Here is a 20981-nt window from a genome sequence, read left to right on the forward strand (position 1 = left end):
AGCTTCGCCATCTCCCCTTGAGACGTCCAAAAGCACACTCCACCACCATTCTGCACTTGCTCTGCCGGTACTTGAAGAGTTCCTTCTCACTGTCCAAGGCGCCTGTATAGGGCTTCATGAGCCAGGGCATTAGCGGGTAGGCTGGGTCCCCGAGGATCACTATAGGCATCTGCACATCCCCAACCGTTATTTTGTGGTCCGGGAAGAAACTACCTTCCTGCAGGCGTCTAAACAGACAAGAGTTCCTGAAAACACGCGCGTCATGAACCTTGCCTGGCCACCCGACGTTGATGTTGGTAAAACGTCCCCTTTGGTCCACCAGTGCTCGCAGCACCATTGAAAAGTAGCCCGATTTCTCAGCAGCTGACTGTGGAAGAGGTGGATGATAAGATGCGAGGAGGTGAAAACGGCCATAACTGCAGCGGGCTCCATGCTCGCAGTGCTGTGGCGTCCGCGCTGTAACTGACCAGAAAAGTGCACGAACAGATTGCCCGCAGGCGCTTTCGGGGAGGGAGGGAGGGCGTGATTGACGGTTCAATGACGACAGTTACCCAAAACCACCCTCGACATTTTTTCCCAGCAGGCATTGGGGCTCTACCCAGCATTCCAATGGGCAGCGGGGACTGCGGGAACTGTGGGATAGCTTCCCACAGTGCACCGCTTCCAAATTCGACGCTGGCCCCGTTACTGTGGACTCACACAGTCGAATTAGTGTTTTTAGTGTGGATACACAAATTCGACTTCGTAAGGTCGATTCCACAAATTCGAATTAAGTTGATTCGAAATAGTCTTGTAGTGTATATATATCCTAAGTTCGATTCAACTTAATTTGAATTTGTGGAATCGACCTTACGAAGTCGAATTTGTGTATCCACACTATAAACTCTAATTCGACTGTGTGAGTCCCCAGTACCGGGGCCAGCGTCGAATGTGGAAGCGGTGCACTGTGGAAGCTATCCCACAGTTCCCGCACTCCCGCTGCCCATTGGAATTCTGGGATTTCCCCCCAATGCCTGCTGGGGGAAAAAATGTGTCGAGGGTGGTTTTGGGTAACTGTCATCATTGAACCGTCACTCACGCCCTCCCTCCCACCCCGAAATCGCCGGCGGGAAATATGTTAGCGCACTTTTCTGGTCAGTTACAGCGCGGACGCCACAGCACTGCGAGCATGGAGCCCGCTGCGATCATCGCTGCACTTATGGCCGTTGTCAACTCCTTGCACCTTATCATCCACCTCTTCCACAGTCAGCTGCTGAGAAATCGGGCTACTTTTCAATGGTGCTGCGAGCACTGGTGGACCATGGGGGACGTTTTACCAACATCAACGTCAGGTGGCCAGGCAAAGTTCATGACGCGCGTTTTCAGGAACTCTGCTCTGTTTAGACGCCTGCAGGAAGGTAGTTTCTTCCCGGACCTCAAAATAACTCTTGGGGATGTGCAGATGCCTATAGTGATCCTCGGGGACCCAGCCTACCCGCTAATGCCCTGCCTCGTGAAGCCCTATGCAGGCACCTTGGACAGCGACAAGGAACTCTTCAAGTACCAGCGCGCAGCGTGACCTGTGACTGTACAGTTTCTTTACAGAGAAGCTGAACCTGCCCCTGTTTCTTTACCAAGTTACTGTTGACCAGCATCTGCAGTTACATACCCCGTCCACCCCACTTCCAACACACATTTAAAAATAAAATACATGTTCCACTGTAACTTTACAAAGGTTTCTTTATTGATGACTTTGCATTAAAGGGTTGAAACTGGGACGCAGACTGTGCTGGGTAGGGTGTGCGGTGATGTAAAGACCACCTCTAAACTCGAGGAATGACAGGCTCCTGCTCCCAGAGCGGTCTGCAGTGCCGGACTGGTTGTTTCAACGGAGCCTGCCATCCCTCCTTTTTGGGACTCTGTGTGCGGGGGCTATGTGGCCTTGTGGCGGGGGAGGACAGATACAGATTCCTCTGCTGCGTGGCTCTGTGGTCCAGGACAGGGACCGTTGCATGAGATCTGTAACCCCCCTCCCCCGCTACAAAGTCACGTACCCCTCCCCCCACCCACACAGAACCTGCAAACCACCTCCCATACCGACCACGGTGCCTACTGACTGCACTGTGTGTGTGACCTGCTGCTGATCTTGCCCCCGTCTCTGTACGCTGCTAAAGGTGACTGTCCTATGCAATACCCTACCCCCCTTCCCCACCCACCCCTTCAAACGCAGCATTGTGTAAAAAAGCATGATGGAAACAGTAATTAACAGCAAAGTATTTTTAATAATTAACCAGACAGTCAGGGGATGAAACTGGGATTGGGGCTAGGGTGAGTCAGGAAGGGAAGGAATTCTCAAAAATTAGGGTATGAGAGCTTTTGTGTACTTGAGCACTCTGCTGGGGTGCAGTGACAGTTTTCACGGCCCCTGGCGCCACTCCTGGTTACTTTGGGTGAGGGGGGTATGGGACTTTGTGGCGGGAGAGGGCGGTTGCAGATACACTGCGGGGGGGCTCTGTCCTCCTGGCTGCGGTCCTGCAGAACATCCACAAGGCGCCGGAGTGTGTCCGTTTGCTCCCTCATTAGTCCAAGCAGCGTTTGAGTCGCCTGCTTGTCTTCCTCACGCCACCTCTCCTCCCGTTCGCTGTGTGAGCGCTGCTGCTGAGAGAGGGTCTCCCTCCACTGGCTCTGCTGGTCCGCCTCGGCTCGGGAGCACCCCATAACTTCAGCGATCATCTCGTCCCGTGTCTTTCTCTTTCGCCGCCTAATCTTTGCCAGCCTCTGTGAGGGGGATGCTGTGGCAGGTCTGGAGACAGTCGGAGCTGTGTGATGGGAAAGAGGGAGTGAATTCCTTGCAAACATACATTTCTGCGAACAATGAACACAGTCTAGTCTGTGTCTGTGAACAACACCATGCACAGCACCTACCTCGTCCGCACTCCTGCAGCAGGCAATCCGGAAAGCATAAACTCTGCCCCTGTTCCACCCCATCGCAGTCTCCCCCGACCCTTGGAATTCCGGGTTGAGATCCCAGTGCCTGATGATGCAAATTTCATTGTCGGGTGGTTCTGGGTACATGTAGTCACTCATTCCTTCCTCCGGGAAAGCAATGCCAGACAATCATTTCGAGCCCGTTTTCCCTGGATTGCCCTGGCAGACGCCATAGCGTGGCAACCATGGAGCCTGTTTTGCCTCTTGTCACTGTCAGCGTATGTGTACTAGATGCCGGACTGAGGCAATTCAGCAGCGCTACACAGCAGCATTCATTTGCTTTTCCATGACAGCACAGATGGTTATCAGCCATATTGTACCATCTACCATGCCATTGTAAATTGGCAAGGTGATGATGGTTACCAGCCGTATTGCATTATACCTTCCGCTGTTGTCATAGGTGCCCCTGGCCGAGATCAGCCGGGGCAAAGACAAAACTGGGAATGACTCCGCGAGTCAATCCCTCCTTTATGGTATCTAAAAATAGAATAATTCCTGCATAGAAGATGGGGCTAGTGTAGTAGAGATCCAGTGTTTCAGAGAACCAGAGAGCACAGCCGCTCCGTGTCAGATTATGCAGGAATGATGAGCTGCATGGCATTCACAGGGGGTGCTCCTGCAACAACCCCACCTGTTGCTTCCCTCCTCCCCCAGCCTTCCCGGACTACCGTTGCAGTGTCCCCTGATTTGTGTGCTGGTAATAAAGAATGCAGGAATAAGAAACAGTGACTTGTTAGTGAAATGAAATGAGGGGAAGGCAGCCTCCAGCTGCTATGATAGTCCAGACAGGACATTAAGCAGTGTGGGGGAGAGGAAAACAGCATCCTGCTGCTATGACAGTCCAGGCAGTACAGAATCTTTTCTTTACACATGAAGGGCGGGGGCTGATGGAGCTCAGCCCCCTGTTGCTATGATGAAGACGGTTAGCAGGCCGTCTACTTATGGGCTGATGATGAGGACGGGTACCAGTCGTATTGCACTACACCATCTACCGCAAGGCTGATGATGATGACGACGGATATCAGTCATACTGCACCGTCAGCCACCCATGAGGCGGGGGGGGGGGAGAGGATGCTACAGTACAGTGCCGCAGCATCGCGTCTACCAGCAGCATTCAGTACACATAGGGTGACATTTAAAAGAGTCAAGAGACGATTTTTTTTCCTTTTCCTTCTGGGGATGTGGGAGGGGGGGTACATTGACGAGCTATGCCCTGAACCGCCGCAGACAATGTGTTTGACCGTACAGGTATTGGGAGATCAGCCAAAAATGCAAATTCTTTTCGGAGACTGCAGGAACTGTGGGATAGCTTGCGTCCTCAGTCCCCCCTCCCTCCATGAGCGTCCATTTGATTCTTTGGCTTTCCGTTACGCTTGTCACGCAGCAGCGTGCTGAGTCTCTGCTACGCCGTCTGTCCGGAGATTTTTTAAACATACTTTGGACCAGGCGTAACATTACAGTAATTCCCCTAATTAGATGCAGGAGTCGCCGAGCGAGATCACCCTGAGGATGGTCACTGAAGGAGATAGAGAGCGCATGCTGCGTGAAAGCCAGCACAAACCAGGGGCCTATGCAGCCGTGCTCGGGGAGGCAATGCTCATGAAAGCCTGGCGCGGAAAAGTGTGCTACCACAGAGCACCCAATAAGGCAGCTCTCCCCAGGAACCTCCTGCAGAGGCTTTTCGATTACCTCCAGGAGAGCTTCGTGGAGATCTCCCAGGAGGATTTCTATTCTATCCCCATATGTGTAGAGACCTCCTTTTCACATACTTCAGCTTCCTGTTATATTAAGAATAAAAATTTACATGTTTAAAGCACTTACCGACTGCTCCTTCCCCTGATTCAGGGTCCGGGTTAACGGCCGGGGAGGGTTGGTAGGGGATCTCCGTGAGGGTGATGAAGAGATCCCTGGCTGTCGGGGAAACCAGCGTTGTAAGCACTGTCGCCTGCCTTGTCCTCCACAAACCCTTCCTCATCTTCCCCGTCCATGAACATCACCGAGGAACTGTCCGTCGACACTGTCCCATCGTCAGAGTCCACGGTCACTGGTGGGGCAGTGGTGGCAGGCTCCATAGCGTCCGTTTGCCGCTTTGATTTTTTGGTAGCCTTGTCTGGGGTCCTTGATTTTCACGCAGCGCTGCGTTGCATCCCGCCTGTATCCTCTGTCTCTCATGGCTTTGGAGACCTTCTCGTAGGTCTTTGCATTCCATTTGTTGGAGCGCAGCTCCGAAAGCACAGACTCCTCGCCCCACAAACCGATCAGATCCAAGACTTCCCGGTCAGTCTATGCTGGGTCCCACTTTCTATTCAGAGATTACATGAACTCCTCTGCTGGAGAGCTCTGCATTGCTGCCGGTGCTGCTGAGCTCGCCCCGATGTCCAACCACGAAATGAGATTCAAACTGTCCAGACAGGAAAAGGAATTCAAATTTTCCCGGGGCTTTTCCTGTGTGGCTGGTCAGAACATCGAAGCTCGGACTGCTGTCCAGAGCGTCAACAGAGTGGTGCAGTGTGGGATAGCTCCCGGAGCTACTAAGTTCGATTTGCATCCACACCTAGCCTAACTCGACATAGCCATGTCGAATTTAGCGCTACTCCCCTCGTCGGGTGGAGTACCGACGAACTAAAGAGCCCTCTAGGTCGAATTAAATGGCTTCCTGGTGTGGACGGGTGCACGGTTAAATCGAATTAACGCTGCTAAATTCGACATAAAATCCTAGTGTAGACCAGGCCTTAGAGAGCTGTGTTTCTGTTTTTTGAGAGAGAGAGAGAGAGTGTGTGAGATAAATAGAAAGCTAGAAGTACAATTTTTGTGCCTATCTTTACAGCTAAATCTTTTAGACCTGGTGTCTTCCCCCCGCCCTTTTTTTTTTTTTGGCTAGGTGGCTGTGGTGCCCCACCAAGGTTAAAATCTGCTACCTTAAGCAAGAAAGATGGGCAGAAGAATTACTCTCCTTCTGGGAGCACTGTGAGTTATGTCTGTCGCCCAGGATATGAGAGCACCCAAGTGAAACCTGTCATTACTTGTCTTGAGAATTTAAGATGGTCAGAAGCCCCTGAGATCTGTAGAGGTGAGTGTCTTTTTTGTCACTTTTCTCTCTCCGCTGAGCGAGTGGTCCTCTGTGTTTTGTGTTAAGAAGCTGGTTCACATTTCAGTACCGGCTTGTCAGTGTTAGTTTGAAAACCTTTTTGTCAGGTTTTGATTTTAAATTTGAATTCAGCTTTAAATGGCGAGAGAAAGCAAAGTGAGTGCTATTGAACGTAAGACAGCGCTTGCAGTAGTTAAGCTTTTCATTGTGTTTGTTGTGCTTCTCAGCAGCAATAGGAAATCACAAATAAAGCAGTAAAGTTAATATCATACTGTGGTAAATATCCATTTTAAAATGTTGAGCACAGTATCTCTGGAAACTATATGTGAAGGAGAATGATAGTATTATTTTTGTCATTGTTAAAATTCACACGTTTAAAAACTCTAGCCTCAGAGACCACTCATTCAGCATACAGTTCAACCAAACTGAATCACCGTATTAAAAATCACCGTATTAAAAATAAAGGCAATAACCATATGTATGGCAAAGTTGTTCAAATACCAAAATATATAACAAAACTTCAATGAAGAATGGCCTGCATTGTGAAGAATACCGCAAGTTTTGGTAAAGCTACCTATATTGACTGTCAAGTATCAGAGGGGTAGCCATGTTAGTCTGGATCTGTAAAAGCAGCAAAGAATCCTGTGGCACCTTATAGATTAATAGTCGTTTTGCAGCATGAGCTTTCGTGGGTGAATACCCACTTCGTCGGATGCAAGTAGTGGAAATTTCCAGGGGCAGGTATATATATGCAAGCAAGAAGCAAGCTAGAGATAACGAGGTTAGTTCAATCAGGGAGGATGAGGCCCTGTTCTAGCAGTTGAGGTGTGAAAACCAAGGGAGGAGAAACTGGTTCTGTAGTTGGAAAGCCATTCACAGTCTTTGTTTAATCCTGAGCTGATGGTGTCAAATTTCCAGATGAACTGAAGCTCAGCACTTTCTCTTTGAAGTCTGGTCCTGAAGTTTTTTTGCTGCAGAATGGCCACCTTAAGAACTAACCTCGTTATCTCTAGCTTGCTCCTTGCTTGCATATATAAACCTGCCCCTGGAAATTTCCACTACTTGCATCCGACGAAGTGGGTATTCACCCACGAAAGCTAATACACCTAAACGACTGTTAATCTATAAGGTGCCACAGGATTCTTTGCTGCTTATATTGAGTGTGTGTCTGTTGCATTCCATGCAAAACCCTCATTAATACAGGGTGACAGGAAGGAGCCAACTGAGTGATCACCCTTAACCATAGCTCCTTGAATGTCTGTGTTATATTCTGTTTGACAAACACAGGCTGTATCGTAACACTGACGTGAATTTCTTGTGCAGTCTTAGACTCAAGTGGTCTCGCATGCCTGATTAGGAAAATACTCGATGTATATAATAGGCCCTATATTTTTATGTGCAAAAATCTTGTCCACATCAATGTCAGAAATCTTTTTCAATATAATCATTAGTCCTAGTTGTAGTTTTCTCTGTGGCTCCTGGAATGCAGCATGTCTCTTCTGTTTGCTATGTGGACATGGTGAATTTCTGATAGTGTGTTCTTTATGGTAATAAGTGCCTGGCACCAGAGGAAGCATCACAAATAACTCCTCCTACTCCAGGTAGGAGAAGTCTCTGCCATTGAAGTTGACAAAGTGATAGAATTAAACACGTAAGATGGACAATAAGAATATCCACTGTTAAATAGGAGAGTGAACTAACTAGACTGCTGGTCTGCCATTGTCATAGTCCAGGGGAGGCCAAACTTACTGACCCCTCGAGCCAAATACAACAACCTTCAGAAGTTCAAGAGCTGGAGCAGGAGGCACCTGCTGGGGCTCGGGGCTTCAGCCCTGCTCCTCCTGAAGCCCTGAGACCCTCCTCCCTGCTGGGCAGAAGCCTCTAACCCACCACCCTGCTCCAAGGCAGAGGTCCCAAGAGCCTCCACCCCAAGTCTGGTAGGGAGGCTCCGTGAGCTGCACTTTAACTGTAAAAGAGCCACATGCGACTCGCGAGCCACAGTTTGGCCACACCGGCCATAGTCTCTTCTAAGTCTGTTAGTTTGTTGCATCAGCATAACACGCTAACACTGATCTTGTTCTGTGCTAGGGAAATCGTGTGGTGTTCCAAAAGGACCAGAGCATGGCAGAGCTGTTGTTCTAACCAATGACCTGTATGGTGCAAGAGCAAATGTCATTTGTGATGAAGGGTGAGTGCTGGGCAACCGGTGCTGATTAATTCACAGAGCTTAGTTTGGTGAACAGTGGAAAATGAATAATAGAAATTCCGATCTAATTTAAAAACCTAACCTGAGCAGGTGCTACAGATCTGCTGTCCTGGCTTCAGGGCCCTATTGAAAAAGTATAACCTTCCAGCTGAATTTGGCCAGGTGTGGCTCATGATCCCTCAGTCCTCCAGCTGAAAGATTAAGTTGGGAGGAAGCAGGTGCAGCTATGGTATCGTGGGGTGCACTTCAATTTGTTCAAGCTGCTGTTGGAAAAAACTTCCAGAATATGTGATTGGGTTCTAGTTTCAATGGATTGAGCAGGTACTTTCTGGACATTAGAGTAACTGAACAGAGAAGCAAATGGCATGAGCATGGATGTCTTCATTTTAATGAATATATCATTTTGTTTTTCACTGTATCACCCATTTCGGTGGTATGTGCAGGCAACAAGGGTTAGATTCCCTGTGCTGGGATCAGGATGATTGGGAGGGGCTGGTTATGGAATAAATTGCCTAGGGAAGTTGTAGAGATTTTTAAGAGCAGGTTAGACAAATGCCTGTCAGAGAGGGTCTAGGTAATACTTAGTCCTGCCTGAGTGCAGGGGACTGGACTAGAAAACCTCTCGAGCTTCCTTCCAGTCCTATGATTCTATGTCTTCAAACCCCACAGGGATTGGGAGACACGGAGAATATCTTTTCCTGTAGCTGAGCCATCAGCCTACTTCTCAGGTGATGTAATAACAACTAGCTGTTATCAGATATCAAATCACTTTACAAAGGAGGGCAGTATTGTTTACCCCATTTTACAGATGGGGAATCTGAAGCGCAGAGGGGAAGTGACTTCCCAAGGTCACCCACAGGCCAGAGGCAGAAATGAAAATAGAATCCAAGTTTCCTGAGTCCCAGTCCAGTGGTTTTTCCTCTAGGCAATAGTGTGCCTGAGTTGCATCCACAAGAATGTCCAAGCTATTGTTGTGATACTTCACATTTTCCTATGCAGAAGTGTACAGGAGTTGCACACCTTGGAATTCTGTCCGCCACAAAAGCTTTGGGTTTAAATGGGCTGATGAGGTTTGGACATTGAGACATTCAGGTTTTGAAATAGTGGCAGCAGTGGGACAGCCCTTCGGCAGAGGTCTTCTCTCTCTGTTGTGGCTGTGAGCACAAGTAGCCTTTGGGTGTAACGTTTTAAGTTAGAAGAAAAGCAGTAGCCACCTGGCCACAAATGATGTTCATGTCTATCCTCGTTGGTCCCTGTCGTTTCAGCAGACAGGTGAAAGAACCTGAAGAGACCAGCTTTAGTAGATGCACCTCTCATCTGTTTCTCTAAACCTCCTTGCCAAATAAATAAGGCCACAACCTTTAGCCTGTAGTGATAAAGGAAGTAGTGAAGGCTAAGTGACTGCATTGCTGGTATGCAGTACTTCCTGTGCAAGAATTAGCTAGAGTTATAACTAGCTAAGTGGGTGTTGGGTGTGGGCAGTTGCCAACTCTTTGGTAGAAGAGAAGAATTAAAATAGGAAGAAGAATGATGGCACTAAGCAGGCTGATCTTAGAGAAAGAGATACCCCTTTTAGTACTTTGCTCCTCATTTATCTGGGACAGTAATCCAAGGTGTAGAATGCCAACAGCACAGCTCCTGAACGCTGTTCTGCAGATTGGAGCTAGGGACGTCTGACGCAGCCTCCTATTCTTCAAATCCAAACCTCTTCAATATGCGAACATTTTGAGAAGATTAAGAGTCTGGAAAATTACAAATTTCCTTAGTGCTTTTCAAATTTTGGAACTTATCTACGGACTTCTTCCACCTTTTGGAGATGTAAGAAATAAGAAGCATTAAAAAACGTGGAGAAGAGAGACTTAATTGTTTCCCTTTGCTAAAGTTTACCAAAGATATTGCGCAGAAATTCCCAAGCATCTAGCTAGTATAGACTTGAAGGGGAAGGATTTCAGCTGCTAACATGGCCTCTGCAATCTTATACCCACCTATTTGCTTGTTCTACATTGGCTTTGACAACTCGGCATTCCTTGCTACTAGGGATCATGTTGGTACTTAAAGCAGCAATGACCCTACAGGTTCACCTACTGGCAGAAAGAACCCCTTTTCCAAAGTTCTGGACTATTACAGGAGTAATTAGAGAGTTAGGTAAGAAACTTTTTCTCTTTTCTTTAGGTTCAGATTACATGGACGGACTTTCATCCAATGTTTGCTGAAGGGAGATCAAGTTGAATGGAGTCAACTTCCAACTTGTCAAGGTCAGGCTATTTTTATGGCTTTCAGAGGAACTCATTATTGGAGCTGTTACAGAGCAACTGTTAGTGCCTTTTCATGTGTGTTTTATATTCGATCATACAGATATTTTTGGGAGTGGGGAGACATGATGAAAGTGTAGGAGGATCCATGGTGTTGCTGGTGCCTTCTGTGGAAGCTACACTTCAAACAAACAAAGAAAACCCCACAGCCCTCTCTATCCCGACAGAGCATTCCCCTTGAGCTTGCTGTCTGGTGTATAGATTGCAATCCAACTAAAGACCTAAACACAGTTAAACTCTGAACATGAGGATGGTGGGGTTTGATTAGTTTCTCATTCCTCACCAAATTATCTCTGCTGCTTTTGAAGTCTTTCATCCAATTTACTTTTATTTAGTGTAATTCCTCCATGTTAACTATTCTCCTCCCTTCTCCTCAAAGCTAACCAACCAACCCTGGACTCCACACTTTGAATCTGAGGCTATTACATAGTGAAACCCAGTCTTAAAACTTTTTCCCAATTTATTTGCTTTAACCTTTTTGTCCTTTTGGACACTGCTTCTGGAACATTGTAGAAGCGCAACTATTGTCTTTCAAGGATGTCAATCAACTAGTCCCAGTTGCTTGTATATTATATTGCGGAGGGATGTGTTCTGATAAGGCTGTTATCCGGGATTTGTTTAATGAAGCCAGAATCTCCTAGCTGAAAGGATATTGGGAGTGAAGAAAAGTTTGAAAGCACAAAGTCTTGTAAATCTAAGGAAGATAATGCCTCACGTTTTGTTAAGACACAGTACTAATTACACACTCTAATAGTTGATTTTTTTCCGCTTTTGGGGAGGAATTGTGAACAAATGTGTACTTAATCTTTACAGTTCACCTCTAACTGAAATGTGCATTAATCATGATGCCATTCTCTTTTCCTTCAGTGGTTACTTGTTCTCCTCCTCCTAATGTTACCAATGGGATGCACAATGGCAGCAACGTGGAAATCTTTGTCTATAACTCATCAGTAACTTACAAATGTGACCAGGGCTTCTCTCTTATTGGAGAGGCTTCCATTCAGTGTACAACTAAATATAACATCAATGGAGTCTGGAATGGGTCTGCCCCTGAATGCAAAGGTGACTGTCTGGTTTTATCTTCCTCTTGTTCTACTTTCTCCCACCAGAAAAAGAACAACAATATTTTGATTGCTAGGCAAACCCATGAACATGAGGAAATTGAGTTGGGCCTTAATCATCTAAAGATATAACTTGTGGTAAACCGGGTTGCTGTAGGAAGCATAATCCTTAAAAAGTGGCTGTCGCTGCATGTACACACAAGGAGGGAAAATTAAGATCTCACGGGTAATGTTAATTCTGTGGTTTCCTAATGGCTGAATGCTTTGCAATTTTAATAACTTGTGTCTGCTGTGGGTTTTATGTCACTTCTGGGCTTTTCGAAAAGAAAAAAGAAGTCCTATGTGGAACTAACGTCTCATAATCCACCTCCACGTGTCATTGAGGTTTGACTCTTGGGCCTAACGTACTGGAGGATAGACCTCTGTCAAGTTATAGAACTAATTATAATTGGTGACAGCAGGAGTAAATTGTTATCTGGACCAACCACAAGAGAAGGAAGCCCAACACACTAAAGCAATGGAATATATATGCACGAATAACCTCATTGTACACACCGCATAGCCAAGTATTTAGATTTGGCAAATTCTTTCAGTTACGCTACGTGCAATGTTAAGTCCCCTTCAAATGGCTAAATAGCTTTCTAGGGGGATCTAAGACAACTTTCTTAGTGAAACTCTCTTCGGTTCACTTTCAGTGTAACCTTTAATTTTCATGTTGACATTCTTTGCTTCAGCAATACCTTGTCCTCCACCTCCTGATATCACCCATGGATCCCTTACTGGTCAGAGTGAACAAGAGTTTTCCTTTGGCTCAGCGGTAACTTACAAATGTGACCAGGGCTTCTCTCTTATTGGAGAGGCCTCGATTCATTGTACAACGAAAGATAATGTCAATGGAGAGTGGAGTGGGCCTGCCCCTGAATGCAAAGGTTAGTAGCATCTGTTTTTATCCCCTTCTTATTCTACCATCTCCTCCCAGGAAAAACTATATTTTGATTGCTAAGTAAACCCATAAACCTGAGGAGATTCAGTTGGTGCTTAGTCCCCCTAAATACGTATCACGAAAACTAGTTACTGTTGGAAAACTGAAGAATAACGGACACTTCTTAAATCATTCCTGGAAACCATTTTTGCCTCTAATACCTCCTGTATTTTTTGTCTCCCTTCAGCGTTCCAAGGTTGCAGTTAATTCTCATGTTACAAACAGTTGATTTTAGGTGGAGATAAACTCCTAAACTAAGGTTTTACTTTATGCCAGTACCCTACTACTCAGTGCAAAAGTGGGGGGAGGGGGAGAGAGAGCCTTACAAGGAGGATTTTTTGGGAACCCTATTTTTCAGAACTCTCTGGGAGGGCTCCTTGGCAGTGAAGGCTCAGGCTTCTGTGAGTTCATATCACAGCCACAAAGTTCTTAGAAGGGGGAAATAAAGATCATTGTACAAGTCTCCTTTGGGCGACGGCAGTGTTCACTCACACTATTTCATTTAGTTAACAGTGCATTTATGTACTTGGTATTCAAGCAGCTGCAACAATTTGGTTTTATTCTTGCTGAGTTACCCAGGCTAACAGCTGGGGTGGAGGCTCTTTCAGAGCCATTAGCTAGGTTGGTCACCTCGCTGCTTTAATATTAAACTCTCCCAAAAGCGGGGAAGTTCAGTTCCAGAATATCATTGTATGTAGATGTTTAACTCGTGCAGTTTACTGGAGGGGGTTGGGGGAGGGGCCCGATAGTCTACATACAGTACAGCACCCAACTGTATGGGTAACGTCTTCTTAAAGGGAAAGATCCAACGTTATATAACTTTATTTTAAAATACATTTTGGTACCTGCTGTAGTCAAGTATCAGGCTCTGCATGTATGTACTATATTCTGTTTGACAAACATAGGCTATATCTTAATACTGATGTGAATTTCTTGTGCAGTCTTAGACTCAAGTAGTCTGGCATGCCCAATTAGGAAGTAACTTTATGTACATAATAGGCCTTTTTTGCTTCTGCAGAGCTGGCCCCGGTTACAGAATTTTCATGTGCATTTTATGGTCACTTGATTTAGATTATGTCAATTATATAGATATTTTTGGGAAGGGGGAGATATGATGAAAATGTAGGAGGATCCATTGCGTTGCTGGTGCCTTCTGTAGAAGCCACATTTCAAACAAACAAAAAAACCCTCAGCCTTCTCTATCTCTACAGAGCATTCCTCTTGAGCTTGCTGTCTGGTGTATAGATTCCAGTCCAACTAATGACCTAAACACAATTGAACCCTGAACACTGGGATGGTGGGGTTCGATTAGTTTCTCATTCCTCACCAAATAATCTCTATTCGCCCATGAAATCTCATGCTCCATAATGTCTGTTAGTCTATAAGGTGCCACAGGACTCTTTGATACTTTTATATTTCTGTTAAATTCCTTATGAATTGTGAAAAATTTGGCCTACACTGCACAAGGGATCAGAAAAGAGTTGCCCTTGGAATTGATGAATCCCACAATACCTTTAAATGATTATGCCTGTGGTAACTAGTGTAGAATTTCCGAGGTCCTTCTGCTTGCCCTTTTTGAATACTGGCACAAGATCATCACTCAAGAAGAATGGCTGCGCTGGGTGCGGAGCGGGGGCAGCGAGCCCCGCCCGAGCGGCACCGCCCCACCGGCTCCTGGCGCAGGGGCTCGACCCGGCCAGTCGGGCCCTGGGGAGCGAGCGGCCGCGGGGCAGCCCGGGACAGGGGACAGGCGTGAGCAGGCGGGCAGCGGGCTCGGCCCACGGCCTGTCGGGGCGGGTGTTTCCTCTGCCCCAGGCCCGCCGGGCGGTGTCTTGTCTTGGCCCCGCTTCTGCCCGGGAGAGACAAGCCCGGAGCTACCAAGAGCCCGTCCCCGGCCTGGAACCAACTCACCGTCTGCAGCGTGGCTGGGTGGGGCTGGGTCTGGCTGGGAGCCCAGATAACGGTGCGTGGAGCCCTTTGCTCACCCGGCCCCTGGCTTTACCCCGCCTGTGCTGGGTCCTCTACTGGTGAGGGGCCTCTCAGCCCAGTTTTAGTGTAATTAACCCTGTCACCGCCTCGCCTTGAAGTGGGGAGACTAAGTTGTTGGCTCCAGGGATGATGCCCCAGCACCTGGATGTGTTGTAAGGAATCAGCACGGAGCTGGTAGCTGAAGTGTTGTGAGCTGATGAGATGGTCCCAAGAGAGGACAGGATCAGCAGGGGAGTGCAGGCTAATGGAAGCCCAGATCAGACAGGATTAAGAAAGAGAATTTGATCAGTGAGCTCAGACACAAGGAGGAGGAAGATGAGACTTGCCTGGGAAGGAGCAGTTCTAGAACTGGAGAGGATCAAGGATGCTGTTAGAAGGCAGAAACACAAGGCAGTGAACGTAAGAATGGCCACAGTAGGTCTGATCAATGGTCCATCTACCCCAGTAGTCGATGCCAGATACTTCACAGGGAATGAACAGAACAGGGTGCTTATAGAGTGATCCATCTCCTGTCGTCCAGTGCCAGAGTCTGGTAGTCCGAGGTTAAAGGACACCCAGAGCATGTGCTTGTGCCCCTGACCATCATGGTTAATAGCCATTGATGGACCTGCCCTCCATGAACTTAATTTATTCTCTTTTCAACTCAGTTATACTTTTGGCCTTCGCAACATCATGTTCAATGATGTTAGAAGGGAAGGGAGGAAGGGATATGGGGCAATAGTTGAAGGGATAGGTGGGATCAGAGGAGGACTTTTGGGATTGGGAGAGACCGGAGCTTGTTTACATTTGATTCTAGTGAGCTAGCAACGTGTCAGGGGATCTTCTACTGTGAATTATCAGAGGGGTAGCCGTGTTAGTCTGGTTCTGTAAAACGTCTGTTAGTCTATAAGGTGCCACAGGATTCTTTGCTGCTTCTACTGTGAATGGCACTCCAGGCATGTTTACTGGGCCAAAGATTATCCATCTCTGAAAATGTATTATAATTCTCACAGTTGTGCATGGGACTAGATTGTTTATGGTTCAAAGAGTTAATTGATGGTGTGGCTACAAGGGCGGGACACCTAATACATGTGGATCTCTCGCACTGTGCAGTCTCAGAAATATTAAGGAAAATGAAATGATTAAAAATAGTTTCTTTTTTTTCTTGTTTGTCTTAGTGATGTTGTTCAGTGGTACTTTGACTTCTGTGTGAGGAGGCAGAGCTTTGACATATTTGTAGGAGAGTGAAGGAGAAAATCTGGGACTGGGCCTCTTTTCTTTTAGCCTGTTTTGTCAGATACTAACGCTGTAAAAGTCACTCTAGTCATCTTGTGGCATCTGATGTCTTTCTGTGAGTGGCCTGGCTGTTTATATGATTTTCAGAACAGTCAGATGTTTTATACAGTATCTATGCTGAAAACAATCCTGAAAAATCCCCAAATAAAACTGGTGATTGTAAGGGGGAGAAATATCCATCCTAGCACTGAGCACAGGATTCATGGTGGTCAAAAGCTTTTGTTTAAGGGACGAATCTCTCCAGCTTGACTTGTCCCCCTAGCTGGCTCACTTGGAGTGTGGGTGGGAGCTAGAGAGTTGCTTAGGCTGGAGCTCATCATGCAGTGGGGACTCAGCTGCTCTGTGCTGCTAATCCAACCAGCGGCGGCTCTAGGAATTCCGCTGCCCCAAGCACGGCGGCACGCCGCAGCGGGCGCGCTGCCGGTCGCCGGTCCCGCAGCTCCCGGGGACCTCTGGCAGACGTGCCTGCGAAGGGTGCGCTGGTCCCATGGCTCCGGCGGACCTCCCGCAGGCATGACTGCGGAAGGTCCGCCCCACGCACGCGCTTGGCACGCTGGGGTCTGTAGCCAGCCCTGAATCCAATCACTCTCTGCACCTCCACCATTCTTTTGCAGCGGTGGCTGCTCTCGCTAGGCTAATTCCTGTTTAGATAACTTGACCTAGCACAGCAGTGAAGATGCCTTTAGTTTAACCCCCTGGCTGTGGGAAGCTTGTCTGTTCTCATAGGCTACTGGAAAACCTGAGGAACCCCCACAACGGGGCTCACCTGCCTGTGGCAGGTCCCTGTAACATCTAGGGCATGTCAGGATCCTTTTCAGTGAAGGCAGCTGTGTGAAATTATTTACAATAAATCTCTCTCTTGTTAAAATTAGAGAATGTTCTTCTGTTTTTTGGATAGGTCAGTGTGGGGCCCCGCCAAGCCTCAGTCGTGCCAGCCCCCATGATACCAGTTGCACAGAGGGCTGCCCTATCGGCACAGAAGTGACCTACAGGTGCCTTAATGGCTTTGTTAAAATCCCTGGAAAGTCAGACACTGTTGTTTGCCTTTCAAACTCAGAGTGGTCAACCTTTGGAGAGTTTTGTAATGGTAAGTATTTTATTTTTTCTGAAACAAATTTCCACTGGCCACCCTTCGCTGATGGAAGTGTCAGACTTTCCCCTACTGAATAGCCCTACTCAAAATTAGCTTTAATAACTAGTTTCAAGTTCCTTTCTGGATCAGACACAATATACAATTAAGCTGCTTATTCAAGAATCTTGTTGCAAAGCAATCTGTGAACATCCATCAGTGAGACGACTTGTGCTTGATTCAGGAATGTGCGGTTTAGAGCGACAGGAATGGGAAGTAATTTTATATTTGAGTTTTGACTGCCCAGAAATAAGTGGGGATGCCTCCATCCTTGGGATGCTCAGACAGTTTTGCTGCATCATCTGGCAAAAGTGAAATAAAGCTGTTTCAGAAATGATTTACCTGCACATTACCACGTATATTACAAAATTGCATAAGCGTCCTGGCCAATGGGAGCTGGGGGCATGGTGCCAGTGGGAGAGAGTCATGCGGAGCTGCTTGTGCACCTCCGCCTAGGAGCTGGACCTGCTTCCGAGGCTCAGAATGGTTCGCGGTGCTAGGACAGGCAGGAAGCCTGCCTTAGCATCCCTGCTGCACCTCTGACAGGGAGCCGCCCAAGGTAAGCCCATGCCCCAATCCCCAGCCAGGCATGAGCGGCTGAGAGGAGGATGATTTTGTTCAATCAGTGGCAACTGAGGTCGTGGGGAAGGAAAGATTTGTGAGGGAACACAAGCTCTGTGTTTGCCATGTGGAATTTAAGCTACTGGCAGGGAATCCAAACAGGAGTTTTGTGAGTTGTCAATATAATGATTGCATCCAAAGCTGTGAGAGCGGATAGGATCCCAAAAACAGGATGCACAAGGAAAAGAGGGTGGGCCAAGGAGAGAATCCTGGCAGATTCTCACTGGTGGGGTGGGAGTGGGGGGAGTTGGAGGATCCACCAAAATAGACCTGAAAGTAGGAGATGGAAGAGTCAGGAGAAAAACCGTGAGAGGCTGGAGTGACAATAGCCAGTAGATGATGGGACTGAAAGAAGTAGAAATGGTTGATGCTGTCCAAGCAGGGGCGGCTCCAGGCACCAGCACCCAAAGGCCTGTGGGAGAGAGTCATGCGGAGCCGATTGTGTCCCACATGGCTCCAGCCAGCAGTCGCCGTGAGGGCGGAAGAGTCAGGCATCCTTCAGCGTCATGCCTGCGGGAGGTCCGACAGTCCCACGGCTTTGGCAGTAATTCGGCGGCAGGTACGCCGAAGCCACGGGACCGGCGGACCTCCTGCAGGCATGCCGCCGAAGGCTGCCTGACCACCATCCTTGGGGTGGCAAAATACATAGAGCCACCCCTGTGTCCAAGGCACTAAGCAGTCAAGGAGAATGGGGTGGGGTAGAGGCCCTGGGAATTGTGTGAGACTTCAGTAAAGTGGAGAGGATGGACACACACTGGAGAGGGTCACAAGGTTAGAGTTGAAGATAACCGTGCCGTGATTGTAAACAGAATGTTCAGTTTGAATTGGAGATGAGGAGCAGGAGGGAAATCTGTCTTTCTCTTTCTACATGCTTTAATCTACCAATGCCTTTCTCTCTCTTAGCTCCTTCATTTTCTTTTTTACTCCTTAGTTCATATCACCCGCTGCTTGGAGCAGCACCCAGTTAGCTTTGTCCAAGTTGCTTGCCTCTCTTCGTTAAAAATAATTTTAAAAAAATCTCCTTTCCCCTGCATATTTTGTAAAGTGTCCTGCTCTAGTGCTCATATGCAGCTCTGTGGCTGTACTGTTATAGCTGCTGCTGCCTCTAAATAGGTTTATCAGACAACAACTGTGAAAAAATGGTAATAGGCGCCTATATAAGAAAAACTCCCAAAAAACAGGACTGTCCCTTTCAAAATGGGACATCTGATCACCCTACCTCTAAATCATAAGCTTTTGGGGCAGGGTACCTGTTTGGTACCCTTCACTTATGTTAGAGAGCTGTGTTTCTGTTTTTTGAGTGAGTGTGTGTGTGTGAGATAAATAGAAAGCTAGAAGTACAATTTTTGTGCCTATCTTTGTAGCTAAATCTTTTAGATCCGGTGTCTTCCCCCCCCCCCCTTTTTTTTTGGCTAGGTAGCTGTGGTGCCCCACCAAGGTTAAAATCTGCTACCTTAAGCAAGGAAGATGGGCAGAAGAATTACTGTCCTCCTGGGAGCACTGTGAGTTATGTCTGTCGCCCAGGATATGAGAGCACCGAAGTGAAACCTGTCATTACTTGTCTTGAGAATTTAACATGGTCAGAAGCCCCTGAGTTCTGTAGAGGTGAGTGTCTTTTCTCTCTCCGCTGAGCGAGTGGCCTTCTATGGTTTGTGTTAAGCAGCTGGTTCACATTACAGTACCGGCTTGTCAGTGTTAGTTTGAAAACCTTTTTGTCAGGTTTTGATTTTAAATTTGAATTCAGCTTTAAATGGAGAGAGAAAGCAAAGTGAGTACTATTGAATGTAAGACAGCGCTTGCAGTAGTTAAGCTTTTCCTTGTGTTCGTTGTGCTTCCCAGCAGCAATAGGAAATCACAAATAAAGCAGTAAAGTTAATATCATACTGTGGTAAATATCCATTTAAAGATGTTGAGCACAGTTTCCCGGGAAACTATATGTTAAAGAGAATGATAGTATTATTTTTGTCATTGTTAAAATTCACACGTTTAAAATCTCTAGCCTCAGCAACCACTCATTCAGCATACAGTTCAACCAAACTGAATCACTGTATTAAAAATAAAGGCAATATTTAATAACTATGTATGGCAAAGTTGTTCAAATACCAAAATATAAAACAAAACGTCAATGAAGGATGGCCTCATTGTGAAGAATACTGCAAGTTTTGGCAAAGCTTCCTATATTGAGTGTGTATCTGTTGCATTCCATGCAAAACCCTCATTAATACGGGGTGAGAGGAAGGAGCCAACTCAGTGATCACCCTTAACCGCAGCTCCCTGCATGTCTGTGTTATATTCTGTTTGACAAACTCAGGCTGTATCGTAACACTGACGTGAATTTCTTGTGCAGTCTTAGGGTATGTCTACACTACAAAAGTAGTTCGATTTAACTGAGGTCGAATTTGTGGATTCGACCTTATGAAGTCGAATTTGTGTATCCACACTAAGGACACTAATACGACTTTGTGAGTCCACACTAACGGGGCAAGCGTCGACATTGGAAGCGGTGCATTCTGGGCAGCTATCCCACAGTTCCCGCAGTCCCCGCTTCCCATTGGAATGCTGGGTAGAGCCCCCAGTGCCTGCTGGGGGAAAAATGTGTCGAGGGTGGTTTTGGGTAACTGTCGTCATTCAACCGTCACTCCCGCCCTCCCTCCCTGAAAGCGCCGGCGGGAAATCTGTTCACGCACTTTTCTGGTCAGTGATAGCACGGACGCCACAGCACTGCGAGCATGGAGCCCACTGCGATCATCGCTGCACTTATGGCCGTTGTCAACTCCTCGCACCTTATCATCCACCTCTTCCACAGTCAGCCGCTGAGAAATCGGGCGAGGAGGGTCCGGCAGCGCGGTGAGGACATGAAGTGTCAGAGTGGCACAGACCTCTCACAAAGCACGGGATCCCATGCTGCGGAGATCATGGTGGCAATGGGTCAAGTTCATGGTGTGGAACGGCGATTCTGGGCCCGGGAAACAAGCATGGACTGGTGGGACCGCATAGTGCTGCAGGTCTGGGATGAATCACAGTGGCTGCGAAACTTCAGGATGCGTAAGGGCACTTTCCTTGAACTCTGTGACTTGCTGTCCCCTGCCCTGAAGCGCCAGGACACCCGGATGCAAGCAGCCCTGTGTGTGCAGAAGCGAGTGGCCATAGCCCTCTGGAAACTTGCAACGCCAGACAGCTACCGGTCAGTAGAGAACCACTTTGGCATGGGCAAATCTACCGTGGGGGTTGCTGTGATGCAAGTAGCCAACGCAATCGTTGTCCTACTGCTCTCAAAGGTAGTGACCCTGGGAAACGTCCAGGTCGTCATAGATGGCTTCGCCGCGATGGGATTCCCAAACTGCGGTGGGG

The 20981-nt window shown here is 47.4% G+C and overlaps 2 protein-coding genes across 16 annotated transcripts in view; both read left to right on the forward strand.

The window, feature by feature from the left end:
* Positions 1 to 20981, forward strand: part of LOC120393914 (complement receptor type 2-like) — a 341488-nt gene that overhangs the window by 100259 nt on the left and 220248 nt on the right. The gene's annotated exons all lie outside the window — the stretch shown is intronic.
* Positions 1 to 20981, forward strand: part of LOC120393911 (complement receptor type 1-like) — a 404201-nt gene that overhangs the window by 39689 nt on the left and 343531 nt on the right. For all 15 annotated transcript variants that reach the window (XR_005592155.1, XR_005592156.1, XR_005592157.1 and 12 more), the window contains exons 3-9: positions 5849 to 6037; positions 8144 to 8243; positions 10434 to 10516; positions 11441 to 11635; positions 12369 to 12563; positions 16779 to 16967; positions 19047 to 19235. Coding sequence is in view for 12 of the 15 variants with exons in the window: in XM_039518354.1 (XP_039374288.1) it covers positions 5849 to 6037; positions 8144 to 8243; positions 10434 to 10516; positions 11441 to 11635; positions 12369 to 12563; positions 16779 to 16967; positions 19047 to 19235 (1140 nt within the window). In the remaining 3 variants the exon portion in view is untranslated. The remainder of the gene's footprint in view (positions 1 to 5848; positions 6038 to 8143; positions 8244 to 10433; positions 10517 to 11440; positions 11636 to 12368; positions 12564 to 16778; positions 16968 to 19046; positions 19236 to 20981) is intronic.

Source organism: Mauremys reevesii, unplaced genomic scaffold (assembly GCF_016161935.1).
Source record: "Mauremys reevesii isolate NIE-2019 unplaced genomic scaffold, ASM1616193v1 Contig36, whole genome shotgun sequence".
Classification (NCBI taxonomy): domain Eukaryota; kingdom Metazoa; phylum Chordata; order Testudines; family Geoemydidae; genus Mauremys; species Mauremys reevesii.